Source organism: Oryctolagus cuniculus, chromosome 17, assembly GCF_964237555.1.
Source record: "Oryctolagus cuniculus chromosome 17, mOryCun1.1, whole genome shotgun sequence".
NCBI lineage: Eukaryota > Metazoa > Chordata > Mammalia > Lagomorpha > Leporidae > Oryctolagus > Oryctolagus cuniculus.
In genome coordinates, this window is record NC_091448.1 from 23,321,247 (window position 1) to 23,347,590 (window position 26,344).

General features: G+C 51.9%; 4 protein-coding genes, 2 long non-coding RNA genes and 5 other non-coding genes across 12 annotated transcripts in view; 7 read left to right on the forward strand and 4 right to left on the reverse strand.

The window, feature by feature from the left end:
* LASP1 (LIM and SH3 protein 1) overlaps positions 1–874 on the reverse strand; it is a 40,417-nt gene extending 39,543 nt beyond the window's left edge. Inside the window, 1 exon segment of one of the 2 annotated variants that reach the window (NM_001082778.1) lies at positions 637–713. In NM_001082778.1, the coding sequence (NP_001076247.1) occupies positions 637–705 (69 nt within the window). In that variant the 5' untranslated portion in view covers positions 706–713. 2 annotated transcript variants of the gene reach the window in all.
* Positions 875–1,488: 614 nt separating this feature from the next.
* On the forward strand, positions 1,489–1,560 carry TRNAC-GCA (transfer RNA cysteine (anticodon GCA)). Its single transcript has one exon. It is a non-coding gene; the product is annotated as a tRNA-Cys (tRNA).
* A 1,450-nt stretch (positions 1,561–3,010) lies between these two features.
* Positions 3,011–3,082, reverse strand: TRNAC-GCA (transfer RNA cysteine (anticodon GCA)). Its single transcript has one exon. It is a non-coding gene; the product is annotated as a tRNA-Cys (tRNA).
* A 3,515-nt stretch (positions 3,083–6,597) lies between these two features.
* TRNAC-GCA (transfer RNA cysteine (anticodon GCA)) lies at positions 6,598–6,669 on the forward strand. The gene has a single exon. It is a non-coding gene; the product is annotated as a tRNA-Cys (tRNA).
* A 3,336-nt stretch (positions 6,670–10,005) lies between these two features.
* Positions 10,006–13,792, forward strand: RPL23 (ribosomal protein L23). The gene is made up of 5 exons (XM_002719334.5): positions 10,006–10,112; positions 10,653–10,736; positions 11,017–11,145; positions 13,442–13,555; positions 13,654–13,792. The coding sequence occupies exons 1-5, from the start codon at positions 10,100–10,102 to the stop codon at positions 13,734–13,736; spliced, it is 423 nt and encodes a 140-aa protein (XP_002719380.3). The 5' UTR covers positions 10,006–10,099; the 3' UTR covers positions 13,737–13,792.
* Positions 10,765–10,900, forward strand: LOC127484532 (small nucleolar RNA SNORA21). Its single transcript, XR_007911593.1, has one exon. It is a non-coding gene; the product is annotated as a small nucleolar RNA SNORA21 (small nucleolar RNA).
* Positions 11,040–18,875, reverse strand: LOC138846107 (uncharacterized). The gene is made up of 2 exons (XR_011383496.1): positions 18,575–18,875; positions 11,040–17,520 (listed from the first exon to the last, which is right to left on the reverse strand). It is a non-coding gene; the product is annotated as an uncharacterized lncRNA (long non-coding RNA).
* Positions 18,748–21,344, forward strand: SPMAP1 (sperm microtubule associated protein 1). Its single transcript, XM_002719333.5, has 3 exons — positions 18,748–19,012; positions 20,344–20,443; positions 21,077–21,344. The coding sequence occupies exons 1-3, from the start codon at positions 18,806–18,808 to the stop codon at positions 21,232–21,234; spliced, it is 465 nt and encodes a 154-aa protein (XP_002719379.4). The 5' UTR covers positions 18,748–18,805; the 3' UTR covers positions 21,235–21,344.
* CWC25 (CWC25 spliceosome associated protein homolog) overlaps positions 20,341–26,344 on the forward strand; it is a 34,411-nt gene continuing 28,407 nt past the window's right edge. The window contains exon 1 of the mRNA XM_002719332.5: positions 20,341–20,443. The gene's annotated coding sequence lies outside the window, so the exon portion shown is untranslated. The remainder of the gene's footprint in view (positions 20,444–26,344) is intronic.
* Positions 21,292–26,328, reverse strand: LOC138846105 (uncharacterized). The gene is made up of 2 exons (XR_011383494.1): positions 26,190–26,328; positions 21,292–21,819 (listed from the first exon to the last, which is right to left on the reverse strand). It is a non-coding gene; the product is annotated as an uncharacterized lncRNA (long non-coding RNA).
* Positions 21,974–22,045, forward strand: TRNAC-GCA (transfer RNA cysteine (anticodon GCA)). Its single transcript has one exon. It is a non-coding gene; the product is annotated as a tRNA-Cys (tRNA).

A 26,344-nucleotide genomic window follows, 5' to 3' on the forward strand; every position in this document is an offset into this window, starting at 1 on the left:
GGGGAGTTGCCTTTGAATTTGAGGTGGGGGTTGGGAAGCCGGGGAGGACGTCTGCTGGTCCCCGAACCGCTGAACCACTAAGGGGGTGCAGTGGGGGGGGTTGAAGGGGGGGGCTGCAGTGCGGCTCGGTCCTTACGTGGAGCCTCCTCCACCAGACGCCTGCCGTTGGCCCCCGCCCCCACCCCCAGGCTCCCGGCCAGGAAGCCCCGCAGGCGGCGGCGGCCGGAGCGAGCAGCGGGCTCCGCGGGGCCCCCGGGCTCTGCCCCGCCCCCTCCCCCGCGCCCGCGCTTCCGCCTACTTGGCGCTCGGCTCGGCGGGGAGAGGGAGCGGCCGTCTCCTCGCACTCCTTTGGCCCTAGGGGGCGGGGCTGCACCCCGCATCTTGCCCCCAACGCGCACCCCAGGGCCTGGTGTCCCCGCTTCTCAGCGTCCGCCCGAGCCCGGCACGCAGAGCCCACCCTTTGCCAGTAGCCCGCCACGCGTGGATCCCCTGGTTTGCAGAGTGGGGTCGTCCGCACACCCGAGGACACTGCCTGCCCTCGCTGCCCTGCCCTGAGACCGCGGGGATGAGGCGGCGAAGACCCGGCCCCTCTCTGCGCCCCCGACCCCGCAGCCCAGCTCGCGGACCCGGGCTCACCTTATCCAGACAGTTCACCTTCTCCGTAGGGTACACGATCTTGCCGCACCGGGCGCAGTTGGGGTTCATGGCTCCGACACAGGCGGGGCGGGGACGCCCAGACTCGCGCGCGTCCTCTTTCCCCCGGCGAGCAGGCAGGAGGCGGCCGCGGCTGCCACTGCACGGGCGCGGCGGCGGCGGCGGCTGGAGCCGGGGAACTGGCCTCCGCCTCCGCCCTCCTTCCCCTAATAAACACAGCGGGGAGGAGGGGCCGCGCCGGGGCGGGGACGCGCCGCGGGCGCGGGCAGGGGCGCGCGCGGCCAGGCGCGCTCCGCGGGCGACGTGGGGCAACGTGGGGCCGCGCGGGGGTGGTTCCGGGTAGGGCTGGGGGGCCGGGGGTGCCCGCGCCCCGCGGTGTCCCCGCGGACCTTGTCTCTCACCGGGAGCCCTTCGAGCGCAGAGGGTGGCGCCGGGCCGGGCAGGGGGCTCCTCCCGAGGAACCGGGCTGCGGGAGGCGGGCAAACCCCTCGCACCCGTCGAGGGTGGGGTTGGAGCCCTTCTGGACGCCCGAGCAGATCTGCCTGTTTCAGGCACTTTTTCTCCCGGTCCGTGCCAGGCGCAAAGCTGGGGGCCGAACGGGAGCCCCCAGCCCGCCCTCCAGGGGGCACCCTTCCCGCCCACATCCTCCCCCACGTTTGCCGGGTGGACCCGGCCCACCTCCGGACTCAGCGCCTCGGAGCCGGGCAGGTCTTCCTTCCCCAGGGTTCCAGGGATACAGGCAGCTTCTGCCTTCATTCCCTACTCGGCCAAGTATAACAGCTACAGAGGTCTCCCAGCACCCAAAAGAGCCGCCTCCAGGGTTAGGGTCGGCGCGGGGGTATAGCTCAGTGGTAGAGCATTTGACTGCAGATCAAGAGGTCCCTGGTTCAAATCCGGGTGCCCCCTCGGCGGCTTTTCCATCCCCAGCTAGGGTTTGGTCCATTTTTCATTCTTGACACATTATTACCGTGTTGGATCCTGTGTTAAAAGGAAGCAAAACGGAGAAAAGGCCCCTTCCTCCTTTCCAACCCACGCTTGGAGCTTTCGGTTTTGCTTTGTGTGCAGGGCAGGGGGAGAGGTGGGTGCTCGCACAACCACGTACAAAAGCTGCGGCGTCCCCACTGCTGGCGCCCGCGGTGTCGCGGTCTCTGCGGCCGCCAGCCTCCGACGTGCCAGCCAGTTCGAGGTGCCGGATCTGGGGACAGGATGATGGCTGCGAGCCGGCGTCGGCCTCCGATGGGGGTGGCGGATCCAGAGAAGGAAACCCGCAGACACAAACCTCCAACTTCAACTTTCTATATTGCCAGGGACGCGGGCGCGCTCTCGCTCCTGACACCGGCGGAGTGAAAGCGGGCAGAGAAGGGTGACATAGCCAGGGCACACCCTTGCGCTCCTCTCAATGTGCAGAAACAGAATCATGCCCTACTATACGCGAATGCAATGGTTCTCAGACTTCGGGGTGCATCACAACGGCGGGTTAAATCAAACACCCCCAGCTTCCGGTTCTGCAGGCCTGCAGGAGGGCGAGAAGTTGCATTTCTAACAAGTCCCCCCACACAAACACATATTGAGAATTACTGGACTAATAATCAAAGGACTTCAAATTTCATAACCTAAAGGGGACAAAAATCGGCTGGCTGCGTGGCTGACAGTCAGTCGCTGGGCCTGAGGAAGCCAGTGTGAAGGAAGAAGCAAAGGCATCCCCGTCCTCTGGGCTTTGCCCAAAAAAAGGAAAAATGAAGGCAAAAGGGAGAGACATTCTGCTCGGGTCAGGGGGCAGCTGCGATATTTTAAACCCGGAATCTGATTGTGTCATTTCCCTCCTGGGAATACTGCAGCTCATTTTTCCCCATCTGGGGGCTGGACAGGGAGATGCTGCAGAGCTGCCATGAAAAGACCAGATTCCACAAATAACCAACTTTTCTCTCCTTCCTGGACACCAAGCCTGGAGCTTACCACCAAAGCCCTGCCCTTGAACTAAGCCTTTTAGCCTTGATCTCTCTGCCTGTTAAACTTCTCCCTATATAACCCTCCCAAACAATCCCCTAGTCTTTCAAGTCGAGGTATGAAGTAGGTTAAAAAAAAAAAAAAAAAAAAAAAAAAAAAAAAAAAAACCTCAAACCTTGCTCAGCCTTTTCTGCCCAAAGCCAAAGTAGAATTAATATTGAGCCAGTGGGTCCCCAACAGTCTTGGATACAGGAGGAGTTCTGTGTCTGTTTGGAGGGGAATACATGAGCCAGAGCAGCCAAGGAGGAAATTATAAGGGACATTTTGGGGGGTGTCTTGGGGTTTACAATTTACTATTGAAGTTATTCTGGGCTATCAGCTTTCTCTGAAAAGCATAAAGAGGACAGGAAGGGGGCACCCGGATTTGAACCGGGGACCTCTTGATCTGCAGTCAAATGCTCTACCACTGAGCTATACCCCCTCTGCTGGTTATGCCTGGGTAAATGCTTTTCCTACGGGTTGGAAATTTTTCACACTAAAAAATTGTCCAAAAAATATTTTTACTGGGTGATACTGGACTTTACCACCAAGGAGGCATGAATTAAAAGACCAACTAAAAACATAGCAGCAATCTTAAAACATGCGAATTCAGGTATTCATTTCTCTTCTAACAAACAAGAACATAACCTCTTGCAAACCTGGATAGGGAATCTTTCCCTCAAGTGACTCCCAGCACAAGACAACAGCTAAAGAGACACCTCCCGTGAGAGGCCCCCCAGTTGGTGCTGGGGTGGGTGACCCCCCTCTCCCGGGAACAGACTAGGAAAACAGCACACAAATGAATGTCCAGGAGTGATGAGGGAAATCATTCCAATTAAAAATAAGATGCGTTAGGGAAATACTAGGGGAAATTTCATACTAGCCAGTGAAGACTTGAAGGACATAAAGGAGGCAGGGGTCTCCAGGTGGAAGAAGTGGCTTTGGCAAAGAGTTTATGGCCAGGGTAGGTGGAGGAAGGAGGGCCAGAACCAGAACTACTCAACAGAGCTAAAGAAGTAGGCAGGGTTTGGTGGCCAAGGTGCAGAGCCTGGATTTTATTAAAAAAAGAAAAAAAAAAGAAGAAGAAAGAAGAAAGGAGAAAGGAGAAAGGAGAAAGGAGAAAGAAGAAAGAAGAAAGAAGAAAGAAGAAAGAAGAAAGAAGAAAGAAGAAGTCGCCCCTGGATAGTTACAAGCAGGGGGATCTGAAATCATCACCCGGTCTGCTGTGGCAGAGATCTATAGGAAGTCAAGAGTGCAGTCGGAGAATATATATCCATCCCATTCATCCTTAAAAAGGAAGAACGCCTGTAATATGCAAAAGCCTGGGTGGACCTTAAAGACGTAATGCTAAGTGAAATAAGCCAGTCACAGAAGGCCAAATATGCATCATTCCACATACACTCCTGTGAGCTATCTAAAATAGTCACACCCTCAGAAACACGGAGTAGAACGAGTAGGCTACTGGGGACTGTGGGGAGGAGAAGCTCATATTAAGTGTTCTCATTATATCCAAAAGATAAGCAAAGGGGCACAGGGGACGTTTGTGGTGCAGTGGGTTAAACGGCTGCTTGGGACACCTGCATCCCATAGCAGAGTGCTACTCCGCTTGTGATCCAGCTTCCTACTGATGCTACCCCAGGAGGCAGCAGATGATGGCTCAGGTGCTTGGGTTCCTGTCACTCTGTGGGAGACCAAGATGGAGTTCCTGGTTCCTAGCTTCATCCTGGCCCAGCATGTTACAGGTATTTGGGGAGTGAACCAGCAGCTGGAAGATACTCTCCCTCTCTCCCTCCCCCCACTTCAAACAAAAGCTTAAAAAAAAAAAAAAAAAAAAAAAAAAGCCCAGCAAGGTAAATACAGAGGGACCAGTTAGAAAGCTCTTGCAATTGTGTGGGTGAGAGGTGATGGTGATGTCTTAGACTACAGTGGTGTAGTAGTGTCTTATTGCTGCCTTAACAAGTTATTATAATTCATTTGCTTAAAACAGATTGTTGTACGATTCTGGAGGTGAGAATTGTAAAATCAATTTCACTGGACTGAGAACAGGTGATGGCATGCCGGCAATCCCTCTAGGGGCCTTAGGGGAGAGTCCTCTCACGTGAGTCTTTCACTATCTGATGGCTGCTGCATTCTTCCGCTCAAAACCCGTTCTTCAACCTTCAATGCCAGTGGCACAGCCTCTCTCCTGACCTCTGCTTCCACCCCATCATATTCTATGCCTCTGCTCTTTCTGCTTCCCTCTTCCAAGGACCCCTGTAATCGCACTGAGCTCACCTGGATAATCTGGGATAATCTCCCCATCTCAAGATCTTTAACCTAATCACATCTGCAAAGTCCATTTCCTCTTGTAAGGGCAGGGACTCCCACGTGAATTCACAAGGGACTTGGGAGGTGGCCTAATCTGGAAGCTCGCTATCACGCCACCCCTGGGGCTGCGGCGTCTAGCCTGACCATGGCTGGGCAGCCACAGCACGTGCTGTTGGTTGGATGGTTTGGGGAAGAAACCAGAAAGAGAAGAACCAAGAATGACTATCCTTATTTTCCTACCATCTTTATGGTGGTGCAGTTATTTCACACACACACACACACAAAGGGGAAGTTTATTTTTAAAAAAGTTTTTTTTTAAAACTCCTACACAGAAAATTATAGAGTGTAGCCTCCTGTGCTTGTGGACTTTATGTCCTAGTACCAAGGCCACCGCGTTGAGTGTGAGGTGCCCAATAGGCCATTAGGAGGAGATGTTGAGGGTGCAGGTGGAGATCCAGTTAATTCCAGAGTTCAGAGGATGGGTCCAGCCTGCAAATATAATCTGGGGAGCTCAAAAGTGTGCTGGACTTGGCTCAAACTGGCTTGCGAGAACCAATGATTCCATTTCAAGGATATGTTTCAGCCAGTTGACTTCACTTTGGTGTTTCACAGGGAGCAGGTGGGTGTATTTGCACTATGGAAGTTGGCAAATGGTATCAAAAAAAAAAAAAAAAAAAAAACCCACCTCCCCCAAAGCGGATCGTTAACCATTTGTGAACACCACACTGTAATGGAGTGATTCTGTTTTCTCCAAAAAAAGAAGAAGCAAGCACTTGAGTTGGGAGAGTGAGGAGGCGAGATAAAATGGGGAAGAACTGAGACAGGAGAAATGTGTGAGAGTCACTTTGGAGAGGGAGAAAATGGGCAGGGGTGTAGGAATCCAAGGCAGAAACCCGCCTGCGCCTGGTGGAGTGCCACAAACGGGCGCATCTTTCTCCAACAGCATTCAGCTGCCTGTGTGCAGCCTGGGAGGAATCCCACCGTTGCACTGACTTAGGCTGCAGCATGGCTGGCAAGTATTTTAGGGAATATAGAAAGTAATGTAACATGACCCCTGCCCTCAGGGAACTTACGGTCTGGTTGGAGAAATAAGATACATATTCCAAAGGGAAAAATAACTGGCAGTCGAGGAACGAAATGCAGAGTCTCAGAGGTGCTCAGACAGATTGTTGATTAAATGAACTCAGATTTTCTATAAAAACAAGAACTGGGTAGGTGATCACAGCCAAAAGAAGGGTTTTCCCTGTCCTAGGGAAACCTGCTGACAACTGAAAGAGCTGGAGAGAGAAAGTGATGAGGACAAAGGAGAGAACGGAGATGATGGGGACTCTTTTGGCCCGGATCACCCAGGGAGACAGGGATAGCAGTCTTGCGCACAAAGCAGCAGGCTATGGATTCCGTGCAGTTCAGATTGCAGGCAGGGGAGATGGAAAGGGGACCCACGGGATTGTTAAGCCTGGGTCAGAGTGGACTTCTCCCTCCTCTCCCAACGTTTTGGTCTAGATTGATTCTATAATCTTTGGTTTGTCAGTATTACTACAGAAAATTTGAAGCCTTTTATCATGGATACCAAACTATTGTTAATCACTGGACACAATGGATAGTGAGTAGGTCGGCATTTAAGCTGTAATCTCCCTTTCTCCCAGCAGAGGGGGTATAGCTCAGGGGTAGAGCATTTGACTGCAGATCAAGAGGTCCCTGGTTCAAATCCGGGTGCCCCCTTGTATACTCACTTTTAAAATTAAAATAGTAGGTAGAAAGGATCAAGGATGCTTCTGCATCTTCAGGGACTCTCAACTCACAAAAGAAACCCAGGAAGTTACAATAGTAGTCCCTAAAACACTGGGAACGCCATTTGGATTAGTATTGAGTTGAGAGTGTATGAAAGAAATCCTTTCTGCTGCCAAGTCTCAGACATTGTTCTACAGGTAAGATGGAGGAAACTCCCAAAACCAGCTCGCTCTCGTTATTATGCCAGATTTCACAGGAATGTCCAAAAAGATGTAAAACAAAGCCACAGTTACTTTTTAAATGTTAGCTTTAAAAATAATTATTCAAAAAGCAGAGCAACAAAGAAGACAGATCTTCCATCTGCTGATTCACTCCCCAGTGGCTGCAACATCCAAGCCTGGTCCAGGCTGAAGCCAAGAGCCAGGAACTCCATCTTACGCCTGCCTTTCCAGGCACATTAGCAAGGAGCTGGATCAGAAGCGGAGCAGCTGGGAATCTGAGTGCCACTCCAATATGGAATCCCAACCTTGCAAAGGCATCTTAACCTGCTGTGCCAAAAGCTGCCTCTCTCCTCCGACATCCATTCACTTTTAAATCTTTTTTTTTTTTTTTTTTTTAAAGACAGCCAGAGACAGGTCTTCCATCTGCTGATTCAGGTGCCCATGACAGCCAGGGGAAGCCAGGAGCTGGGAACTCAACCCTGGCCTCCCATGTGAGTGGCAGGACCCAAGTGCTTGAGCCATTATCTACTGCCTCCTGCAGTGCCCATTAGCAGGAAGCTAGATTCGGAAGTGGAGCCCGGATTAGAACCCAGGCACTCTGAGATGGGGTGTCCCACGTGGCATCACAGCCGTTGTGCAAACACCTGGCATTCAACTGTTTTTGTTTGGAAAAAGTTTTTTTTTTTTCCCACTAAAATTTTGTTTTAACCGATAATGGCAGTATTACTGTTGTCTCACATTAGTAACTATTTAAACATTTCTCAAATTTAATTTTGAATCTGACAAATGTCTATAGACATAACCTATATAACCAACAATTCTTTGAGATTCTCAATAACTTAATAAGGAGATCTAAGATGAAAATATTTGAGAACCACTGCTCCAGGTAAAGAGGCGGCACCTAGGAAAGAAGGCCGTGGTTGTGAGATATCACATGGAAGAGACGGCGCCTGAGACGTTTGGAACACCTGGCCGATAAGGCAGGAGACAGTGCAGCTCAAAGATGTGTCCAGGAATCCTCAGCAGTCTGGTGCTGCTGGGGCGTTAGGTGCAGGAGGCGAGGTGGCGGGAGAGGAAGCCAGGGAGGAAGTGGCCATTTGGGGAAGCAACTGTAAAGATCTGCGGAGGAACGGGAGCTTCCTTTGATGAGCACTAGAGAACCACCACAAAAGTTTTCCCAATGGGAGGCTATGGTCCAATCACTTACAGACTGCTGCAACAACCTCGGGCCAAGGGCACATCTTTGCAGCATGGAGAGAAGTTCAGGAAGTAGACGCAAGTCGGTAGATCTGGAGACTAGATGTGGGAGCCTGGGAGAAGAGGATTAGTTTTCTTCCTGTTTCCAGGTTGAGCCACTGGTAGGAGCACCAACCAAGAAAATTGCTGCTTCCATAGTCTTCCCTGTTGTTGCTGTTTATTTTTTAAACATTTATTTGATAAGGAAGAGAGAGAGAATCTTCCATCTATTGATTCACTCTCCAAATGGCCACAGTGGCCAAGCCTGAAGCCAGAAGCTTCATTCGGGTCTCCTATGTGCGTGCAGGGGCCCAAGGACTTGGGTCATCTTCTACTGCTTTCCCAGGTCACAGCAGAGAGCTGGATCAGAACTGGAGCAGCCGGGACTCAAACCAGCGCCCACATAGGAAGCCGACACTGCCGGTGGCAGCTTTACCTGCTATGCCCCCCACAATTATTTATCGTATCTGTTGTTTAGCATCTAATATCTGCCTCCATCTGCATCTCAGCGAAATGCAAGCTCCATAGGGACAAGAACGTCGATCTGTTTTGTTCTCTGATGTCATCCCATGCAGGCCCAAGACAGCGTTTGTTAGAAAGGGGCCTGTGGCACACTTACTGCCATCCCAAATGAGCTCTGACTCCACTTCCAATCCAGCTTCCTGCAACTGCAACAGAAGATGGCCCAGTGCTTGGGGCATTGCCATACGCATGGGAGACCCAGATGGAGTTCCAGGCTCCTGGCTTCAGTCCTCACTAACATCTGTGAAATGAACCAGCGGATGGAAGATCTCTGGCTCTCCTCCTCTCTGGAAAAAGGGGCTCAACCTTGTGGCATCCCATATCTGCTTCAGCTTGAGTCCCAGCTGCTCCACTTCCAAGCCAGCTCCCTACTAAAAGGTTTTCCCTGGGAAAAGCAGTGGAAGGTGGCCCATGTGCTTGGGATTCTGCTCCCACGTTGGGAAGCCAGAAGCTCCCGGCTCCTGGCTCCTGCCTGGCCCTGGCCCTGGCCCAACCTCAGCCTTTGCGGCCATTTGGGGAATGAACCGGCGGATGGATGATCCCTCTCTGTCTCTCCCTCTCTTAACTCTGCCTTTCAAATAAAATAAGTTTTTTTGGAAAAGAATCTGGCATAGGAGCTGGCAGTGTGGCATAGCAGGTAAAGCCGCTGCCTGCAGTGCCAGCATCCCATACAGACATTGGTTCGAGTCCTGGCTGTTCCAATTCTGATCCAGCTCTCTGCTATGGTCTGGGAAAGCAGCAGAAGATGGCCCAAGTTCTTGGGAGACTCAGCCACTTGGGGAGTCAACCAGTGTATGGAAGACTATCTCTCTCCCCCTCTCAAATAAATAAAAAAAATTTTAAAGAAAAAAAAAGAATCTGGCATAAAGTAGGCGCTCAATAAATATTTGAATATCGATGGTAGGAAAGAAGCTGGGGGCGGGGGGTTGACGCGAGTAATGCCGTATATGCAAAACACAGACAGGAATGATCTGTAGCATTGCAATACCGCTTCGCAACTGTATCACGTCCTAATGAAACTGTTTCGAGCTCGCCATCCTCACACCCCGGGCCTCTGTTTCTTGGGGAGCCCCACATAGCACAATCCACATTTTAATTATTTCTGAATTCCTGGTCTTCAGAAATGCCTGGCACATGCTAAGTGCTCAAAAGAGACTGCTGGGTAAAACAACAAATCAATGTTTGCATGTCCTCATCTACTTTCGACTCGCAGCGTGGAGAGCCCGGGTTTCAAACCACTTCGGCAAAAACGGTCTCCGCGAACCTTCCACTTCGCAGCCAGAGCCCCAGTGGACGTCCTGGATTTATTACGTAGAAATTCAGCGCCCTCGGGAAGGGGCGGGTTTAACAAACTGCCCGTCACGGAAGTGGGCGGAGCATCGAAGTTCATATCCCAGCGTCCTTTGTGCCTACTTCCTTTCTGTGCCTTTCCGGCGTCCAAGATGTCGAAGCGAGGTGAGCTTTGGGCTTTAGAGAATCGTTCGCCATCGGCCGCGTAGAGCTTACCGGGCTCGCCGGGAGCGGAGGCTTTAAGCAGCTAGTGCGCTCTGCTCTCCTTCGGGCCAGAGAGAAAGATGAGAGGCACCGCGAGAGCACAGCGAGATCGCTCGAAAGTGGCGGGGGTGGTGGTCCTGGGGCGTTCAGCACGGAATCCTTATTCCGTGCATGTCGTTGGCATTGGTGAAGTTCAAATTGCAAAGGCTTAGGCAGGAGGACTTAGGCAGTCTCTCGCCGTGTAGGAAGAACTGTTGCCAAGTTGGAGCGAGAATTGAGTTATTCCAAGCCCCTTAATCTCCACATAAGTATGGTAATAAGGCATTGGCTGTTTGGTGGCCGAGGCGGTGGGACCCAGTAAGAGACTAAATGGAGGCCTAGAAAAAGTTGGTGTGCATGTATAGTCCGGGAAAGCGCGTGCAATGAGCTTATTATTGACAGTGAGACTCTGGACCGTGTCCGTTCAGTGACCATTTACCCTGTCTCCCTTCCTACCCGCAGGACGTGGCGGGTCCTCCGGCGCGAAATTTCGGATTTCCCTGGGTCTTCCGGTAGGCGCCGTGATCAACTGCGCCGACAACACGGGTGAGTTTGGCTGGCGCCTGCTACATCCCCCCTTTTAAAAGCACTCAGTGGGCCTTTGCTAATGACCCATCGAGCCGTCCAGAAGGGGCAGAGCCAAAAGCACCGCTTTTGGGTGAAGCGGCAGCATGTTGTGCTGTTTTGCTTCAATCGGTGGTGTGACAAGACGTTCCACTGTTGGGGACAAACCATGGGGGCGGGGAGCAGAGCTGGAGAGACTTGGAACACTGGTGGAGCTGCCTACCTTGTTAAAAAATGAAGCTTTGCTTGTATCTTAACATAGGAGCCAAAAATCTGTATATCATCTCTGTGAAGGGGATCAAGGGACGGCTGAACAGACTTCCCGCCGCTGGCGTGGGTGACATGGTGATGGCCACGGTCAAGAAAGGCAAACCGGAGCTCAGGAAGAAGGGTGAGTGTCGGGAAGTGGACCGTGAGTCCTGCAGACAGACCACTTGCACGCTTGATTGCTGGTGAGAGACCATCAGAGATGAATAGCCGAAGTAGGAGTTGTGCCCTAGGGAGCTGCTTCTCACTTGGGCCTGGCGTGTTTACCCTGCCACTTCCCCAGCTCAGTTCATCAGCCCCTTGTCGACCGCCTCCCATGCTTACACCTATAGAAGCCAAGGTCTGTCCCCTTGGAACTTAACATTCGGCTCTCTTCTGCTGGCTGTGGGCCCCAGCTCTCTTCCTTTCCAGTTGGAGTTGTGCTCTGGCCAGTATCCCTTCAGGTCGATCTTACTCACTGTGCCTCCTGCCTGAAATAGCCCAGCCCAGCTCACTGCCTTGATGACATCTTCCTTAGCCCCTCAACAGATAATGCCAGTGGGGATTTTTTTGCGACATAGAAGGTGTTCTCTATTTAAGGTTCCTTGACCAGAGCATGTGTTCAGTTCTTGGCTGATACCTTGGCTACACGTGCACATGGTGGTGCTTCGTGAATGTGTGTGTGTGTGAGAGAGAATGTATGCTTGGTCAGAGACTTAGCTGGACAGGGGAGATCACTCAGGTGAGTTTCCTTTTCGGGAATACTGGTTTGAAAGGGAATCAAGTAGTTCGCTAGTTTTTCAAGTGCTGTGAGGCCAGCTGATGAGCTGAGGGTGTGGAGCATCTGGCCTGTTGCCTAGCACTTGGTTGAGCACAGAATAACAGATGGTATGCTTCCAGGCAGACTATGGATTGATGAATGCAAGGTTATGGGTACAAGGAGCTGCTCATTGTTTGTTTATGGTTACCCCCATCAAAGCTTTGACCCCAGGTGTACACATTGAAATGGGAGGCCTTGGGACACTTCCAGCTTGTCCTGTCTGGCTTAAGAACTTGGGGTATCCAGTGAACTTTTACTATTTCCTTTCTCAACTTCTCCCCTTGCCTGCTTTATGCTGTGTCTGCTGTAGGGTGTCTTGCTCTGCACAGACATCGAGCCACCCTTTGGAGTACACGTCATGTGACAGGTCAGCGCTCTGGATTGCAGCCGACTCCATGCGCCTCCGTGCGTCTCAGTAGGGTTTTAGTCTTTTTGGTCAGAAATCATGCTTTGTTCCCTTGAATATCACTTGAAGGTGTGGGCACTGCTTGTGACTAAGTATTGATTAGTCAGTGTCGGGGAAGAGGATGCAAGGGCTTCTTCCTCTTCTCAGAACACTTCCTGGGTCTGCAGGTGACCGGGGAGCTGTCAGAGAAGAGCAGAGCAAACAGCCATTCCTTAGTGGTGCGGTGGCCGCAGAGGATACTGTCGGTCTCAGGCAGTGGTGGGACAGACCGGAGAACACTTGGTGGTTTTAATTGTACTTGTGATTTTCCAGTTCTGTTACTGTTTTCTTTAGTCCTTGTATCAGCTGAGCAGTATATCTCCTCACCTTGGATATAGACTTATACACGAAAGCCCAGAAATGTGGAGGAGGGAGCAGGACTGGAAGTTTGTAGCGTCATCTGCTTCATGCATTGGTGAGCGTTAGTAGTTTGTGAATAGAGAGGAATGTGCCATGGTCGACAAGGCTACCTCAGTAAGTGTCCCATGGCTGCTTACCTAGATAGCTTGTCTGATACTTAAAGTTACTTATTGCAGAGGCAGGGTGACAGGAGAGCCGGAGAGAACCTCTCTTTGCTGGTTCACTCCTCAAGTGCCCTCAGCAGCCCATGCTGGGCCAGGCTGAAGTTAGGAGTCCAGAACTCCATCTGGGTGTCCCACATGGTTGGCCAGGACCCAAGTACTTGGGCCGACATCTGCCTTCCCTCACAAGTTCATCAGCAGGAAACTGGGAAGCAGAGTAGCCTGGACTGGAATGGACACTTAATACTGGATATGGGCATCCCAAATGGCAGTGTAACTCATTGTGTCACAATGCGTGCCCCCCCCCCCCCCCCCCCCGCCGTAAACTTCTTACTCCTTTTTCCTGCATCCACTTTCAAGTGCACCTCATGCACACTAGCAGTTGAAGGCTTTCTTTGGGGGCAGTTGCCATGTAAATGAGTTAATATAGAGCTTGACACATTAAATACATCTTTAATTCTGACAAGTTCTTTTGAACTAACTTACAGATCAGGTGTGTGCTTTCTTGGGGGTTTGACACACAGTTGAGTGGAATATAACCTGAGGTTGATAGTTCGGCCTCAGAAGTATATGTTCTGTCCAGAGGGATGAGCTGCTTGTGTGGCGGCTCTGGGGCTTGGCAGGTCAGTGACTGTTGTCCTTTCCTCCCCCTCAGTCCATCCAGCAGTGGTGATTCGACAACGAAAGTCCTACCGGAGAAAAGATGGCGTGTTTCTTTATTTTGAAGATAACGCAGGAGTCATAGTAAACAATAAAGGCGAGATGAAAGGTAAGAACACTGTGTCTGAGGTTGAATGATTTAACTCTGGTCTAGGGGTACAAGCAAGGAACTCTGTCATGTCTTAACTGTCCCTCTTTTTAACGCAGGTTCTGCCATCACTGGACCAGTTGCAAAGGAGTGTGCAGACTTGTGGCCTAGGATTGCATCCAATGCAGGCAGCATTGCATGATCCTCCAGTGTATTTGTAAAAAAGATAAATAACCCATTAAAAAGTATTTGCTCCCAGTCCTTGCATTCCTGTTCATTTCTACACCTCCTGACACACCCTACCCATTGCTTCTTTGTAAAATGAGACTGTTCAGGCTTTCCATGGGCATATGTAAACAAAGATACCATCCTAGAGGCCAAAGCTGCTCTGCTTCCAATACAGCTCCCTGCTGATGCACCTTGCCATTGGCAGGGAATACCTAGATGGAGTTCTGGGCTTCTGGCTCCGACTTGGCCTAACTTTGGCCATTGGAAATGAACCAATGGCCATAAGCTTGTTTATTTGACAGGTGGAGAGATGGATATACCTATAGATTCACTTCCCAAATTCAGGGTGGGCCAGGCTGAAGCCCAGTCTCATGTGGGCAGCAGGGACAACCATTGCTGTCTCCTAGGATGTGCGTTTGCAGGAAGGTGCCATCGAGCTGGCAGTTGAACCAGGATCTCCACTACGGGTGTTGGGTTTTCTAAGCTAAACATTTGCTCTGGTATTTTCAATTTCTGCTGTAGGCTTTCAAGTCCCTAAACTGCAAATACTAAATGCTAGTTGGTGACAGGTTACCTCATGTACACTGAGTGTCCTATGGTGAGGAAGGCTTTTGAGATAGTGAAAAAGACATGGCCAGAACTAGTGATTTTTTTTTCTGTAGCTGTGTAATACAGGCAATGTGGATTATTTATTTGAAAGGCAGAGTTTCAGAAAGACCTTCCATCTGCTAGTTCACTCCCCAAATGGCCAGAACTTCCAGGCCTCCACTGCTTTCCTAGGCCATAGAGAGCTGGGTCAGAAGTGGAGCGATCAGGACTCCAACCAGCGCCCGTATGGGAGGTCGGCACTGCAGGTGGCAGCTTTACCTGCCATGCCACAGATCTGGCTCCATATGTATCTTAAAAGTATTAGCAAAAATGAAATACATCCCAGGGAAGTGTTTGGCACAACACTGAAGACTGCAACCCATGTAAACATGCTGTGGTTCCAGCTTTCTGCTAGTGTACCTTTGGAGGCAGCAGGGGGTGGCTCCTGTACTTGGATCCCAACCACCTACGTGAAAGATTGTGATTGAACTCCCAGTTCTGGCTTTAGTCACTGGGGCATTTGTGTATTTGAAAGTGCAAGAGTTAGAGATCTGTTGGTTCGGTCAAGAGGACAGCAACAGCCAGGCCTGAGCCAGACCAAAGCCAGTAGCATCATCCTGATCTCCCATCATGTGTGTGTGGGGATGGGGGGCAGGAGCCCAAACACTTGATCCATCTGCTTTTCCTAGGCCATTAGCAGGGAGCTGGATTAAAGTAAGGCAGCTGGGATGGGTACCAGCACCCAGCCAGGCAGTGTCGTATGTGTGTGTTTTAATGTTTATCTTCCATCTGTTCACATCCCAAAAGCTCAAAACAGCCAGGGCTGGGAATTTGTGGCAGGGGTCCAAGCATAAGCCTGCCTCCCGGGATGCATTAGCAGGAAGTTGGATTGGAAGTGCAGTAGCCAGGACTCCAGCCATGCACTACAGGATGCAGGTGTCCCAAAGGGTACCTCAACCTGCTGTGCCACAAGACCCACCCCTGTTAGGGGCATTGGTGAGTGAACCAGCAGATGGGAGATTTGTTTTGCTTTTCTAAGTAAAAGTTAAAAGTAAATCCCCTAAGCCCCTGATATCGGTCTAGTTAGGTTAATTTGCACCTTAGGGGGTGGTTGTGAGTACTCTGTAGAAGGTGCATTGACATATAAACATCTATGTAAGGATTTATTAGGGAGAAATAACATAGGAAGTAATCAGCTGGAGTCAGAACCAGACGAAACATTTTATGCTGTATTCTACAACAAGCATACGCATTAGAGTAGCAGAAGGGAAAATGCTATGATGGACCCACTTCTGTTTTTGTAGAAGGATGAATACCAGTTAATGCAAAGATCCGGTGGGCGGGGGGAGGTGTGGCCCCTGATCTGATCGCAAGTTAGATGACCTGAGTTCTAGAGTCGCCACTAACGACATTTGGGGAATCTGAGCTTCAGTTTTCAGCTCTGCAAAATGAAGAGTTGGAAGTAGGAGCTATCTGAACTTTCTTACCAATTCTGAGTGCAAGCCTTAAGGGAGCCAGATTAGGGAAACTGTAATACACATTGGGAGAAAAGACCACGTTGCTCTTAAAACGGGGAGCTGCGGTGGGTGTCTGGTGCAGCCAGGAAGACCCCATTTGGAACCTGGGTTAAGCCTCAGCTGTGCTTCAATTCCAGTTGCCTGCTAATGCACACCCTGGGTGGCAGAAGGTGATGGCTCAAGAACTTGGATCTCTGCTACCTGTTAGGCCTATGATGCCCAAGCCCGATGAAACTGGGCACAGATAATCTAAAGGCAAATGGGATTTTTATTGCTCAGGAAAGCCCTTCACTTGGGACATTCCAAACTGCTAAGACCATGCATTGTAAACACCTCCAAGGACCCTTGTGCAAGTCCCCCAGCCACCCTCTCAGGGTCCATGTAGTGCCCGCACCTCCCCCAACAAGCTGCTTCGGGGCCTGTGCCTGCTGCCCAAATGGAAGGAAGCCTGGCTGAAAACCCCTGTGGCCCAGCAGGCTGAACCCCTACTTTCTTTACCTGGCCCCTGCATTCTGTCCCCACTGAAATAGTCTTTTCTACTGGAACTGGTTGCCTCCTTGCCTTCTTTGAACCCTAAACTCATTAAGCCTAACACCAGCCACGTAGGAGATCTATATTGAGTTGGCTCCTGGCCTCACCCTGGTCCAGCCAGGGCTGTAGCAGGCATTTGGGAAATGAACCAGCCCATGTCTCTCAAATAAAAAAGGAGGGACATGCTGTGGTGCTGTGGCGTAGCAGGTTAAAGCCCTGGCCTGCGGTGCCAGCTTATCATATGTGCGCCTGTTCAAGGTTCTGATACTCCACTTCCAATCTAGCTCCCTGCTAATGTGCCTGAGAAAGCAGTGGAGGATGGCCCAAGTGCTTGGGGTCCTGCACCCTAGTCAGAGACCCGGAAGAAGTTCCTGGCTTCAGATTAGCCCAGCTCCAGCCTTTGCGGAGCTCCATTTGGGGAGTGAGCCCGTGGATGGAAGACCTCTCTCTGTCTCTACCTTCCTCTGTCACTCTGCCTTTCAAATAAATAAAATAAATTTTTTAAAAAAAATGAAAATAAAAGGAACCAGCTGCTGTTTTGGGCACTTGGGGAAATGAAACAGCAGATGGGAGATCTCCCGTTTTCCTGTCTCTTAAATAAATACTAACAAAACAAAACAAAAAAATTTAGGGGCCAGCACTGTGGCGTAGCAGGTAAAGGCGCCACCTGTAGTGCTGGCATCCCATATGGGCACCAGGTTGAGTCGCGGCTGCTCCTCTTCCCATCCAGCTCTCTGCTATGGCCTCGGAAAGCAGAAGATGACCCAAGTCCTTGGGTCCCTGCACCTGCATGAGAAGACCCGGAGGAAGCTCCTGGTTCCTGGCTTTGGATTGGCACAGCTCTGGTCACGGCAGCCAATTGAGGTGTGAACCAGCAGATGGAAGACTTCTCTCTGCCTCTCTTCTGTGTAACTCTGACTTTCAAATAAATAAATCTTTAAAAAATATTTTTTTGGCCTGTGCCACAGCTCACTAGGTTAATCCTCCGCCTGCGGCGCCAGCACCTGGGTTCTAGTCCCGGTCAGAGTACCAGTTCTGTCCTTGTTGCTCCTCTTCCAGTTCAGCTCTCTGCTGTGGCCCGGGAGGGCAGTGGAGGATGGCCCAAGTGCTTGGGCCCTGCACCTGCATGGGAGACCGGGAGGGGGCATCTGGCTCCTGGCTTCGTATCGGTGTGATGCGCCAGCCACAGCATGCTGGCCGTAGCGGCCATTTTGGGGGTGAACCAACAGCAAAGGAAGACCTTTCTCTCTGTCTCTCTCTCACTATCTTTTTTTTTTTTTTTTTTGACAGGCACAGTGGACAGTGAGAGAGAGAGACAGAGAGAAAGGTCTTCCTTTGCCGTTGGTTCACCCTCCAATGGCCGCCGCGGCCAGCGCGCTGTGGCCGGCGCACCGTGGCCGGCGCACCGCGCTGATCCGATGGCAGGAGCCAGATACTTCTCCTGGTCTCCCATGGGGTGCAGGGCCCAAGTACTTGGGCCATCCTCCACTGCACTCCCTGGCCACAGCAGAGAGCTGGCCTGGAAGAGGGGCAACTGGGACAGAATCCGGCGCCCCGACCGGGACTAGAACCCAGTGTGCCGGTGCCGCTAGGTGGAGGATTAGCCTAGTGAGCCACGGCGCCTCTCTCTCACTATCTAACTCTGTCAAAAAAAAATATTTTTTTAAATTTAAGGTGAACAAATTTCATGTAATTCACATATACAGATTTAGGAACATAGTGATTTTCCCACCCAATAATTTGATATATTAAAACAATAACAGGCCAGCGCCATGGCTCAATAGGCTAATCCTCTGCCTTGTGGCACCGGCACAGCGGGTTCTAGTCCCGGTCGGGGCACTGGATTCTGTCCTGGCTGCCCCTCTTCCAGGCCAGCTCTCTGCTGTGGCCCGGGAGTGCAGTGGAGGATGGCCCAAGTGCTTGGGCCCTGCACCCGCATGGGAGACCAGGAAAAGCACCTGGCTCCTGGCTTCGGATCAACGCGATGCGCTGGCCGTGGCTGCCATTGGAGGGTGAATCAACGGCAAAAGGAAGACCTTTCTCTCTGTCTCTTTCTCTCTCACTGTCCACTCTGCCTGTCAAAAAACAAAAAAACAAAAACAAAAACAAAAAACAACAACAACAAAACAAAACAATAACAGCCAGGGAGCTGGCCGAGTGTACTCAAAATGCTCACACTCCATAGTCCTGTCTCAATCTCTGTCTTCCGTCGGCACGCCTCCTGGTCACCTCTCACTTCAGGGCCAAGCAATCACTTCACCAATGCTCTAAGGACCTACCCAGGCAACTCAGGGTTTGTGGCGCAGGGGCCCTTGACATGACATATGTACGTAACAATGGGCAAGGGAGTTCCCAACCGGGGCCCTCATTTCCTGCTGGAAGAGCCCCCAGGGCTGCCGAGCTTGGGATGTCCCACTTGTACGAGTGCCCCCTGAGGCTGGAGAAGGGCTTTATCTTGGACGGGGTGGCCGTGAGCAGTGTGGCCCGCGCCTATGACCGCACGAGGCCCAAGCTGTGGTCTGCGATTCCGCCCTACAACGCGCAACAGGACTACCACGCGCGTCGGTACTTCCAGAGCCACGTGGTTCCGCCCATCTTGCGCAAGACCGGTCAGGTAGGGAGCTTCGGGGAGGACCCCACTTTCTCCACCGGCCTGGGGCTCGCCCTAGTGGCGGGGCCGACCTCCCAGACTCGCTCGTGCGCGCAGCCCCTCGGTTCTCTTAAAGAAACGGGAAACCGAGTGACAGGTGTGGAGCCCGGGCGCCAGCACCGTCTGCCCCAGAACTTGAGAGCAGCGGCCAGGGCTCAAGGCTGCCCTCTCCCAAACTCATCGGTGCAACCGTCCATTGGAACGTCACAGGCCCGCCCTTTGGGGTGACCTCACTCCGAATTCTACAATACGCGAGCCCTCACCGAGCAGGACAAAGGGAACTGGCACCGCCCTCCTGTGGCGTCAAGCGTGCGGGAGGAGCTCGCTCCCGGGACCGCGGAGCAGAAGCGAAGGAGCTCTCCCAACCTGACAACCTCACTTCCTGCGCTAGCCCCCACAGTGCTTCCGGGACCGAAGACCCCGAGGCTGTTGGTGGACAGCTTCATTTGCCCCAGCACTTGTTTTAGCGTGGTGCTCGGGGGAAGGGGCTTACTCCGCGACCCCCTGTTGTGGCCCACAGGGCTGGTGTGCGTGCCTGTGTGGCCCGTGCATGCGCAAAGGTGCCTTCCTAAGGTCATGGGAAACCCACTTTATCAATCTCGTTTGTCCAGGAACGTACTGAAGCCCCCCAGCCCTGCTGATCTGGACACAGAGCAGTGCCTCTGCTCATCTAACTAAGGACAGAAGGAGCCAGCGGCTGGGGCGCCAGGGCAGGGAAGAACGTGTCTGTGAAAGCACGGAAATCACGCGGTGTGTACCCTTCACAAACTTCGTGGAAAATGCTGGTCATGAGAAGAAAACTACACATGGATTCCAAAATTGTTTTGCGCCAAAACAAACTTATCTTTTCATTCCATTTTTCCACGAACTTTTTGAAGTACCCTTGTACACATTTGGGAAACTTCAACAGCTTTGAAAGCATTCTTTAATCATCAAAAACACCCTGTGTGTTTCATTTACATGTTTCTTAAATCTAGACTGGGCCAGGCCCTATAGCTGAACTAAGTCACTAAAGTCTCACAGCAACCTTCCTTTTAGTAATGAGGAAGCTGAACTCCACAAAAGCCGAGTAGCTGGCCTGAGGGCATGCCCTTTGCTGGGGTGAGAGCTGGAGCTGGAGCCCTTCCTGACAACAGAGACTGAGGCTCTAACCGCCCAGCTGCGCATCCTCGGGTGGTGAAATACAGTCTGTCCGGGCCCAGTACCCTGTCTCTGATGGCTTTCGTGCCCAGGGGCCGCACCCCGCACTGTCCCCGAGGCCACTGATGGGCATCTGTGTTCTTGCTCACTTGCAGGATCATGGTGGCACAGGAAGAGACGGCTGGATAGTAGATTATTTCCACATCTTCGGGCAAGGACAGCGATACCTTAACAGGAGAAACTGGGCAGGGGCAGGCAAGTGTCACCGTTCCCTTTCCAGCCTCCCTGTTGTCCCTCCACTCAGAGACAAACTGGGTTGCAGAGGGGCCTGGCTGGGGAGGAAGCCCTGGGCCGCTTCTCCTAGGGTGAGCAGATGCCGGCCCAGTGCCCCTTCCCTAACATTCATGTATTGAGCACCTACTGTAATGTCTTCGACTCTCCCACTATTCCCTGTTGCAGCTGACTTACCGACTCAGACTGATTTGCTAAGAAGGGCTGAGCTGAGATTGGAATCCCAAGCCTCCTCCCACCCCAACTTCACCACCCTCTAGTCACGTGATCCTTTGCACCGTGGGGCCAAGTTGATGTCACCCATTTTCTCCAGATGGGTCAGAGGCAACATGAAATGTTCTCATTTCCCCTGGGAGCAAAACAAGTTCAGCCCGAGCCCCAGAGTTTCTGAGCCCTGCTGTCCCAGGACATGCTCTTCAAGGTCCTCCTGCAAGGAAGCCTGCCACGGGGTTTGCTTTCTGGGAAGCCTTCTATGTCCTTGACCTCACCAGCCTTGGCGAGGTGCAGGACATCGGGAGATTGAGGGCAGCTGCATGGGAGTGGGAAGTCAGGAGGGGCTGCATGCTGCAGCCTCATGCCTCTGACTCTGCCCCCAAGGGCACTCCCTCCAGCAGGTGACCGGCCATGACCACTACAACAGGGATCTGAAACTCGTCACCGGGTTCAACGGCCGCTTTGGCTACCGCAGGAACACCCCAGCCCTCCGCCAGCGTCTTTCCGTCTTTGGAGAGGTCACGCCATTCCCCCTCTTCTAACAGCTTCTCTCCCCTCCCCTGTCCTCCACCTGAATTGCTAAGACAGATGTTTAGATGGACTCTCCATGTGATTTTACATGTAAAAAAAAAAAAAATCTTCTTTGTGTCTCCAAGTGCATTGCTTCTTCCCTGAGGTGAGAGGAGGGGCAGGCTAGCTTCCCCACCCTCATCTGCTTTACACCCTGGAGGGGAAGTGAGAGGAGACAGGGTCTGTCAGGGCACTGACCTTGCACTCCCGGGCCAAGGAGCCTAGAGGCCTGGCCACCCCCTGCGGTGTGATTGCAAGCAGGCACTCTTAACCCCCAGCAAGCTGCATGGGCAGGGCCCTGGGGTCAGAAGCTGGCTCCAGTGTCTGGCACAGCAGGCAATATGGCCCCAGGCGTGGTGGGCTGCTCTGAGAGGGATTTCCATCCAAAATCCTCAGCGGTCTCAGTTCACCAAAAGCCAGCAGGTAAACCAGACGACAGTTTTCCGCCCCAGTCTTCAGGTACAGTCATACTGGACTTGGGGCATTTTCTCTGCTTGGGTCCTGTCACTGTCCTTTGCAGCTGCTTTGCAGGATGTCATCTTTTAAGTGTCTCCACCCTGTCGAGTGGTGGCCGAGAAAAAAGCCAGAGCAGATGTTAGATATAAAAGGTGAGGCTTCGGAACACAAAGCCTGCTGGCACTCTTGTGTGGGTGGAAACTGATTGCATTGAGTCACCATAAAGTGGACAAGGAAGAGACCTTTACAGGGTGTGGGGGTATAGCTCAGGGGTAGAGCATTTGACTGCAGATCAAGAGGTCCCCGGTTCAAATCCGGGTGCCCCCTCCTCTTTTTTGTAAGTCCTTTAAATGAAAGAGTAAAAACTGCCAGCCACAGCATCTCTGGGAAAGACAAGGACATTTCAGCTCCCTCTTGTCCTGAAATACTAGTGCTTGCCACCATCTGAGTCATCACTAGGCCAAAGCTTCTGCAGGACCCCCAGCCCCAGGCTTCACTGAGGGCAGAGTCCTAGAGGAAATTCTAACTCTAGGATTTAAGGTTAGGCCTGCAAGCTGTGAACACAGTTTAACAATCTGATGTATGATGGAGTAAATACAAAGATGTCCATTCACTCCCTATTTTTCAAATGGAGCACAAGCAAAGCTGCTGTGAATTTAAAAGATGGAAGAAGGGTCCCTGATCAGGGAACTTGCAGTCTGATGGGAGGTGACATGTTCACGTGCAGCTGGCAGAGAGGGGCAACTGTCGCCCGAGAAAGAGATGTACCATTTTTTTTTTTTTTTAACATTTATTTATTTATTTGAAAGGCAGAGTTACAGAGAGGCAGAAACAGAGAGAGAGTTCCATCTGCTGGCTCACTCCCCAAATGGCTGCAATGGCCAGAGCTCAGCCAATCTGAAGCTGGGAACTTCTTTTGGGTCTCCCACGCAGGTGCAGGGGCCCAAGACCTTGGGCCATCTTCTGCTTTCCCAGACCATGGCAGAGAGCTGGGTCAGAAATGTAGCAGCCGGGACTTGAACCGGTGCCCATATGGGATGCAGGCACTGCAGACGGCAGCTTTACCAGCTACAACACAGCGCTGACCCCAAGATATGTACCTTTTACAAATATGTACCCACTTTTTCTAGATATGATTTCCTTTTTTTTTTTTAAAGATTTATTTATTTAAAAGTCAGAGTTCACAGAGAAAGGAGAGGCAGAGAGAGAGAGGTCCTCCATTCAATGGTTCACTCCCCAATTGGCGGCAATGGCTGGAGCTGTGCCGATCTGAAGCCGGGAGCCAGGAGCTTCCTCTAGGTCTCCCATGTGGGTGTAGCATCCCATGCTCTTGGGCCATCCTCCACTGCTTTCCCAGGCCACAGCAGAGAGCTGGATTGGAAATGGAGCAGCTGGGTCTCGACCCAGCGCCCATATGGGATGCAGGTTCTTCAGGCCAGGGCAGTAGCCTGCTGTGCCACAGCACCGGCCCCTAGATATGATTTCTAATAGACGCATTTCTAAATTTTGAAGGGATATTTTTGTCAGATCTAAAGAACATAATTTTGGGCTCAGCAATTGTGACACAGATTAAGCCACCACCTGCAATGCTGGCATCCTATATGAGCATCCCTGGTTCAGGGCCCTGCCGCTCCACTTCCAATCCAGCTCCCGGCTAATGTGCCTGGGAAAGCAGCAAAAGGTGACCAAGTGGCCAGCGCCGCGGCTCACTAGGCTAATCCTCCTCCTGCGGCGCCAGTACCCCGGGTTCTAGTCCCGGTTGGGGCGCCAGATTCTGTCCCAGTTGCTCCTCTTCCAGTCCAGCTCTCTGCTCTGGCCCGGGAGGGCAGTGGAGGACGGCCCAAGTGCTTGGGCCCTGCACCCGGGTGGGAGACCAGGAGGAAGCACCTGGCTCCTGGCTTTGGATCGGCACAGCACGCCGGCCATAGCGGCCATTTCGGGGGTGAACCAACAGAAAAGGAAGACGTTTCTCTCTAACTCTGCCTGTCAAAAAAAAAAAAAAAAGGGCCGGCGCCGCGGCTCACTAGGCTAATCCTCCGCCTAGCGGCGCCGGCACACCGGGTTCTAGTCCCGGTCGGGGCGCCGGATTCTGTCCCGGATGCCCCTCTTCCAGGCCAGCTCTCTGCTGTGGCCAGGGAGTGCAGTGGAGGATGGCCCAGGTGCTTGGGCCCTGCACCCCATGGGAGACCAGGAAAAGCACCTGGCTCCTGGCTCCTGCCATCGGATCAGCGCGGTGCGCCGGCCGCAGCGCGCCGGCCGCGGCGGCCAATGGAGGGTGAACCAACGGCAAAGGAAGACCTTTCTCTCTGTCTCTCTCTCTCACTGTCCACTCTGCCTGTCAAAAAAAAAAAAAAAAAAAAAAGATGACCAAGTGCTTGGGCCCCTGCACACATGTGGGAGACACATGTGGATTTGCAGCCTCCTGCCTTTGGGCTGCCCCCCACCAAAAACCATCATGCTGGAGGGACAGATGTTCTGGTGCAGCAGGTTAAGCCACCGCTGAGACACTGCATCCAATATCGGGCTGCTGGTGTGAATCCTGGCTACCCAGCATTCCCGCTAATGTGCTTGGGCCCTGCTACCCATGCGGGAAACCCAGATGAATTCCTGCCTCCTGGTTTTGGCCTGGCTTGGCCCTAGCTGTTGTGGGCATCTGGGGAATGAACTAGTAGAGAGAATGTCTCTGTGTCTGGCATTGTCAGCCTGCCCTTCAAATAAAACTAAACTAAATTTAAAAAATCATACTGGAGTAACTAACTGGATATCCATGTGGCACCCTGCAGACATAATTAATTGGAGAAAGATCATAGACCATAAAGCTGTTTGAGGAAAATAGCTTTCTGACGTGAGGATGGGGAAAAGGTTTCTCAGACAAAAACAATTAGCATGGGGAAAATAGACTTTAGCAAAATTTAAAATGTCTGCTAATCAAATGATACGCTCAAAAAATAGTTAAGCTAGGCCGGCGCCGCGGCTCACTAGGCTAATCCTCTGCCTAGCGGCGCCGGCACACCGGGTTCTAGTCCCGGTCGGGGCGCCGGATTCTGTCCCGGTTGCCCCTCTTCCAGGCCAGCCCTCTGCTGTGGCCCAGGAGTGCAGTGGAGGATGGCTCAGGTGCTTGGGCCCTGCACCCCATGGGAGACCAGGAAAAGCACCTGGCTCCTGGCTCCTGCCATCGGATCGGTGCGGTGCGCCGGCCGCAGCGCGCCGGCCGCGGCGGCCATTGGAGGGTGAACCAACGGCAAAGGAAGACCTTTCTCTCTGTCTCTCTCTCTCACTGTCCACTCAGCCTGTCAAAAAAAAAAAAAAATAGTTAAGCTACAGACGAGGGGAAATTATTTACAAAACACATATCTGACAAAGAAATGGGGTGTCCAGGACATGTAAAGAACTCTTACCCCCCTCCAAAATACTTGGACCATCATCTGTTGCCTCCCAGCAGGAAGGCAGATTCCAATTACAGTAGCCAGGACCTGTCCCAGGTGTGCTGATGCCGGATGCAAGTTAACTGCTGCACCAAACACGCAGCCATGTTTTCAGGTTTGCGACATGACCATTTCATTTATTTTTCCATGAAAACTAACCTCAGAAAAGGTCGTTCAGTGGGTCAGGGTATGGCTTGGGAATCTTTGGTATTTAAGAAGACACTCAGGGGCCAGTGTTGTGGTGTAGCAGGTAAAACTGCTGCCTGCAGTGCCAGCATTCCATATGGGCGCTGCTTCGTGTCCTGGCTGCTCCACTTCAGATCCAGCTCCCCGCTAATGCAACTGGGAAAGCAGTGGAAGATGGCCAGAGTACTTGGGGCCCTGCACCCACATGGGAGACCCAGAAGAAACTCCTGCCTCCTGGCTTTGGATTGGCCCATCTCCTGCCGTTGTGGCCATTTGGGGAGTGAACCAGTGGATGGAAGACCTCTCTAACTTTCTCTGTAACTCTGCCTTTCAAATGAAATAAATAAATCTTTAAAATAAAAATGTAGGCTTCTGAGAAAGATGTAGGCTTTCCATTATGAATAATAGGGAGCTATGGACAGTTTAAAGCAGGGAGTTGATGCAGTCAGATTTGCATTTTGGAGGAATCATTTGTAGCTATTACATGAATAAAGTGGTAAAGAATAACATGGGGGGCCCACGCTGTGGTGCAGTGGGTAAAGCTGCCGCCTGCAGTGCTGGCATCCCATATATGCACCAGTTCGTGTCCTGGCTGCTCCACTTCCGATCCAGCTCTCTTCTATGGCCTGGGAAAGCAGTAGAAGATGGCCCAAGTGCATGGGCCCCTGCACCCATGTAGGAGACCCAGAAGAAGCTCCTGGCTCCCGGCTTCGGATCAGCGCAGCTCCGGCCATTGTGGCCAACTGGGGAGTGAATCTATCTCCCTCTCTCTCTCTCTTTCAAGAAAATAAACCTTAAAAAAAAAAAAAAAAAAAAAAAAAAAAAAGAATAACACGGAAGGTGGGGGAAACGAGACTCACCAAAGAGTTCGGCGACCAGAATCAGGCTGGTGCTGATTGGGGATGGACAGAAATCACGGATTTGAGAGATCTTTAGCAGCTGGGAGTCTTGGTGCTTGACGGGATGTTGACGTCAGGAAGAGGTTAGAATGAAGTCTGGATGGACAGGTGGTCGT

Bases quoted from the DNA above. Each gene is read 5' to 3' on its own strand.
- SPMAP1 (XM_002719333.5), top strand. From the start codon at position 18,806: ATGTCCCACTTGTACGAGTGCCCCCTGAGGCTGGAGAAGGGCTTTATC. The intron at 19,013-20,343 runs GTAGGGAGCTTC...GCTCACTTGCAG, and splicing joins TCTTGCGCAAGACCGGTCAG to GATCATGGTGGCACAGGAAG. The intron at 20,444-21,076 runs GCAAGTGTCACC...TCTGCCCCCAAG, and splicing joins GAGAAACTGGGCAGGGGCAG to GGCACTCCCTCCAGCAGGTG.
- RPL23 (XM_002719334.5), top strand. The intron at 10,737-11,016 runs GTGAGTTTGGCT...ATCTTAACATAG, and splicing joins CAACTGCGCCGACAACACGG to GAGCCAAAAATCTGTATATC. The intron at 11,146-13,441 runs GTGAGTGTCGGG...CCTCCCCCTCAG, and splicing joins ACCGGAGCTCAGGAAGAAGG to TCCATCCAGCAGTGGTGATT.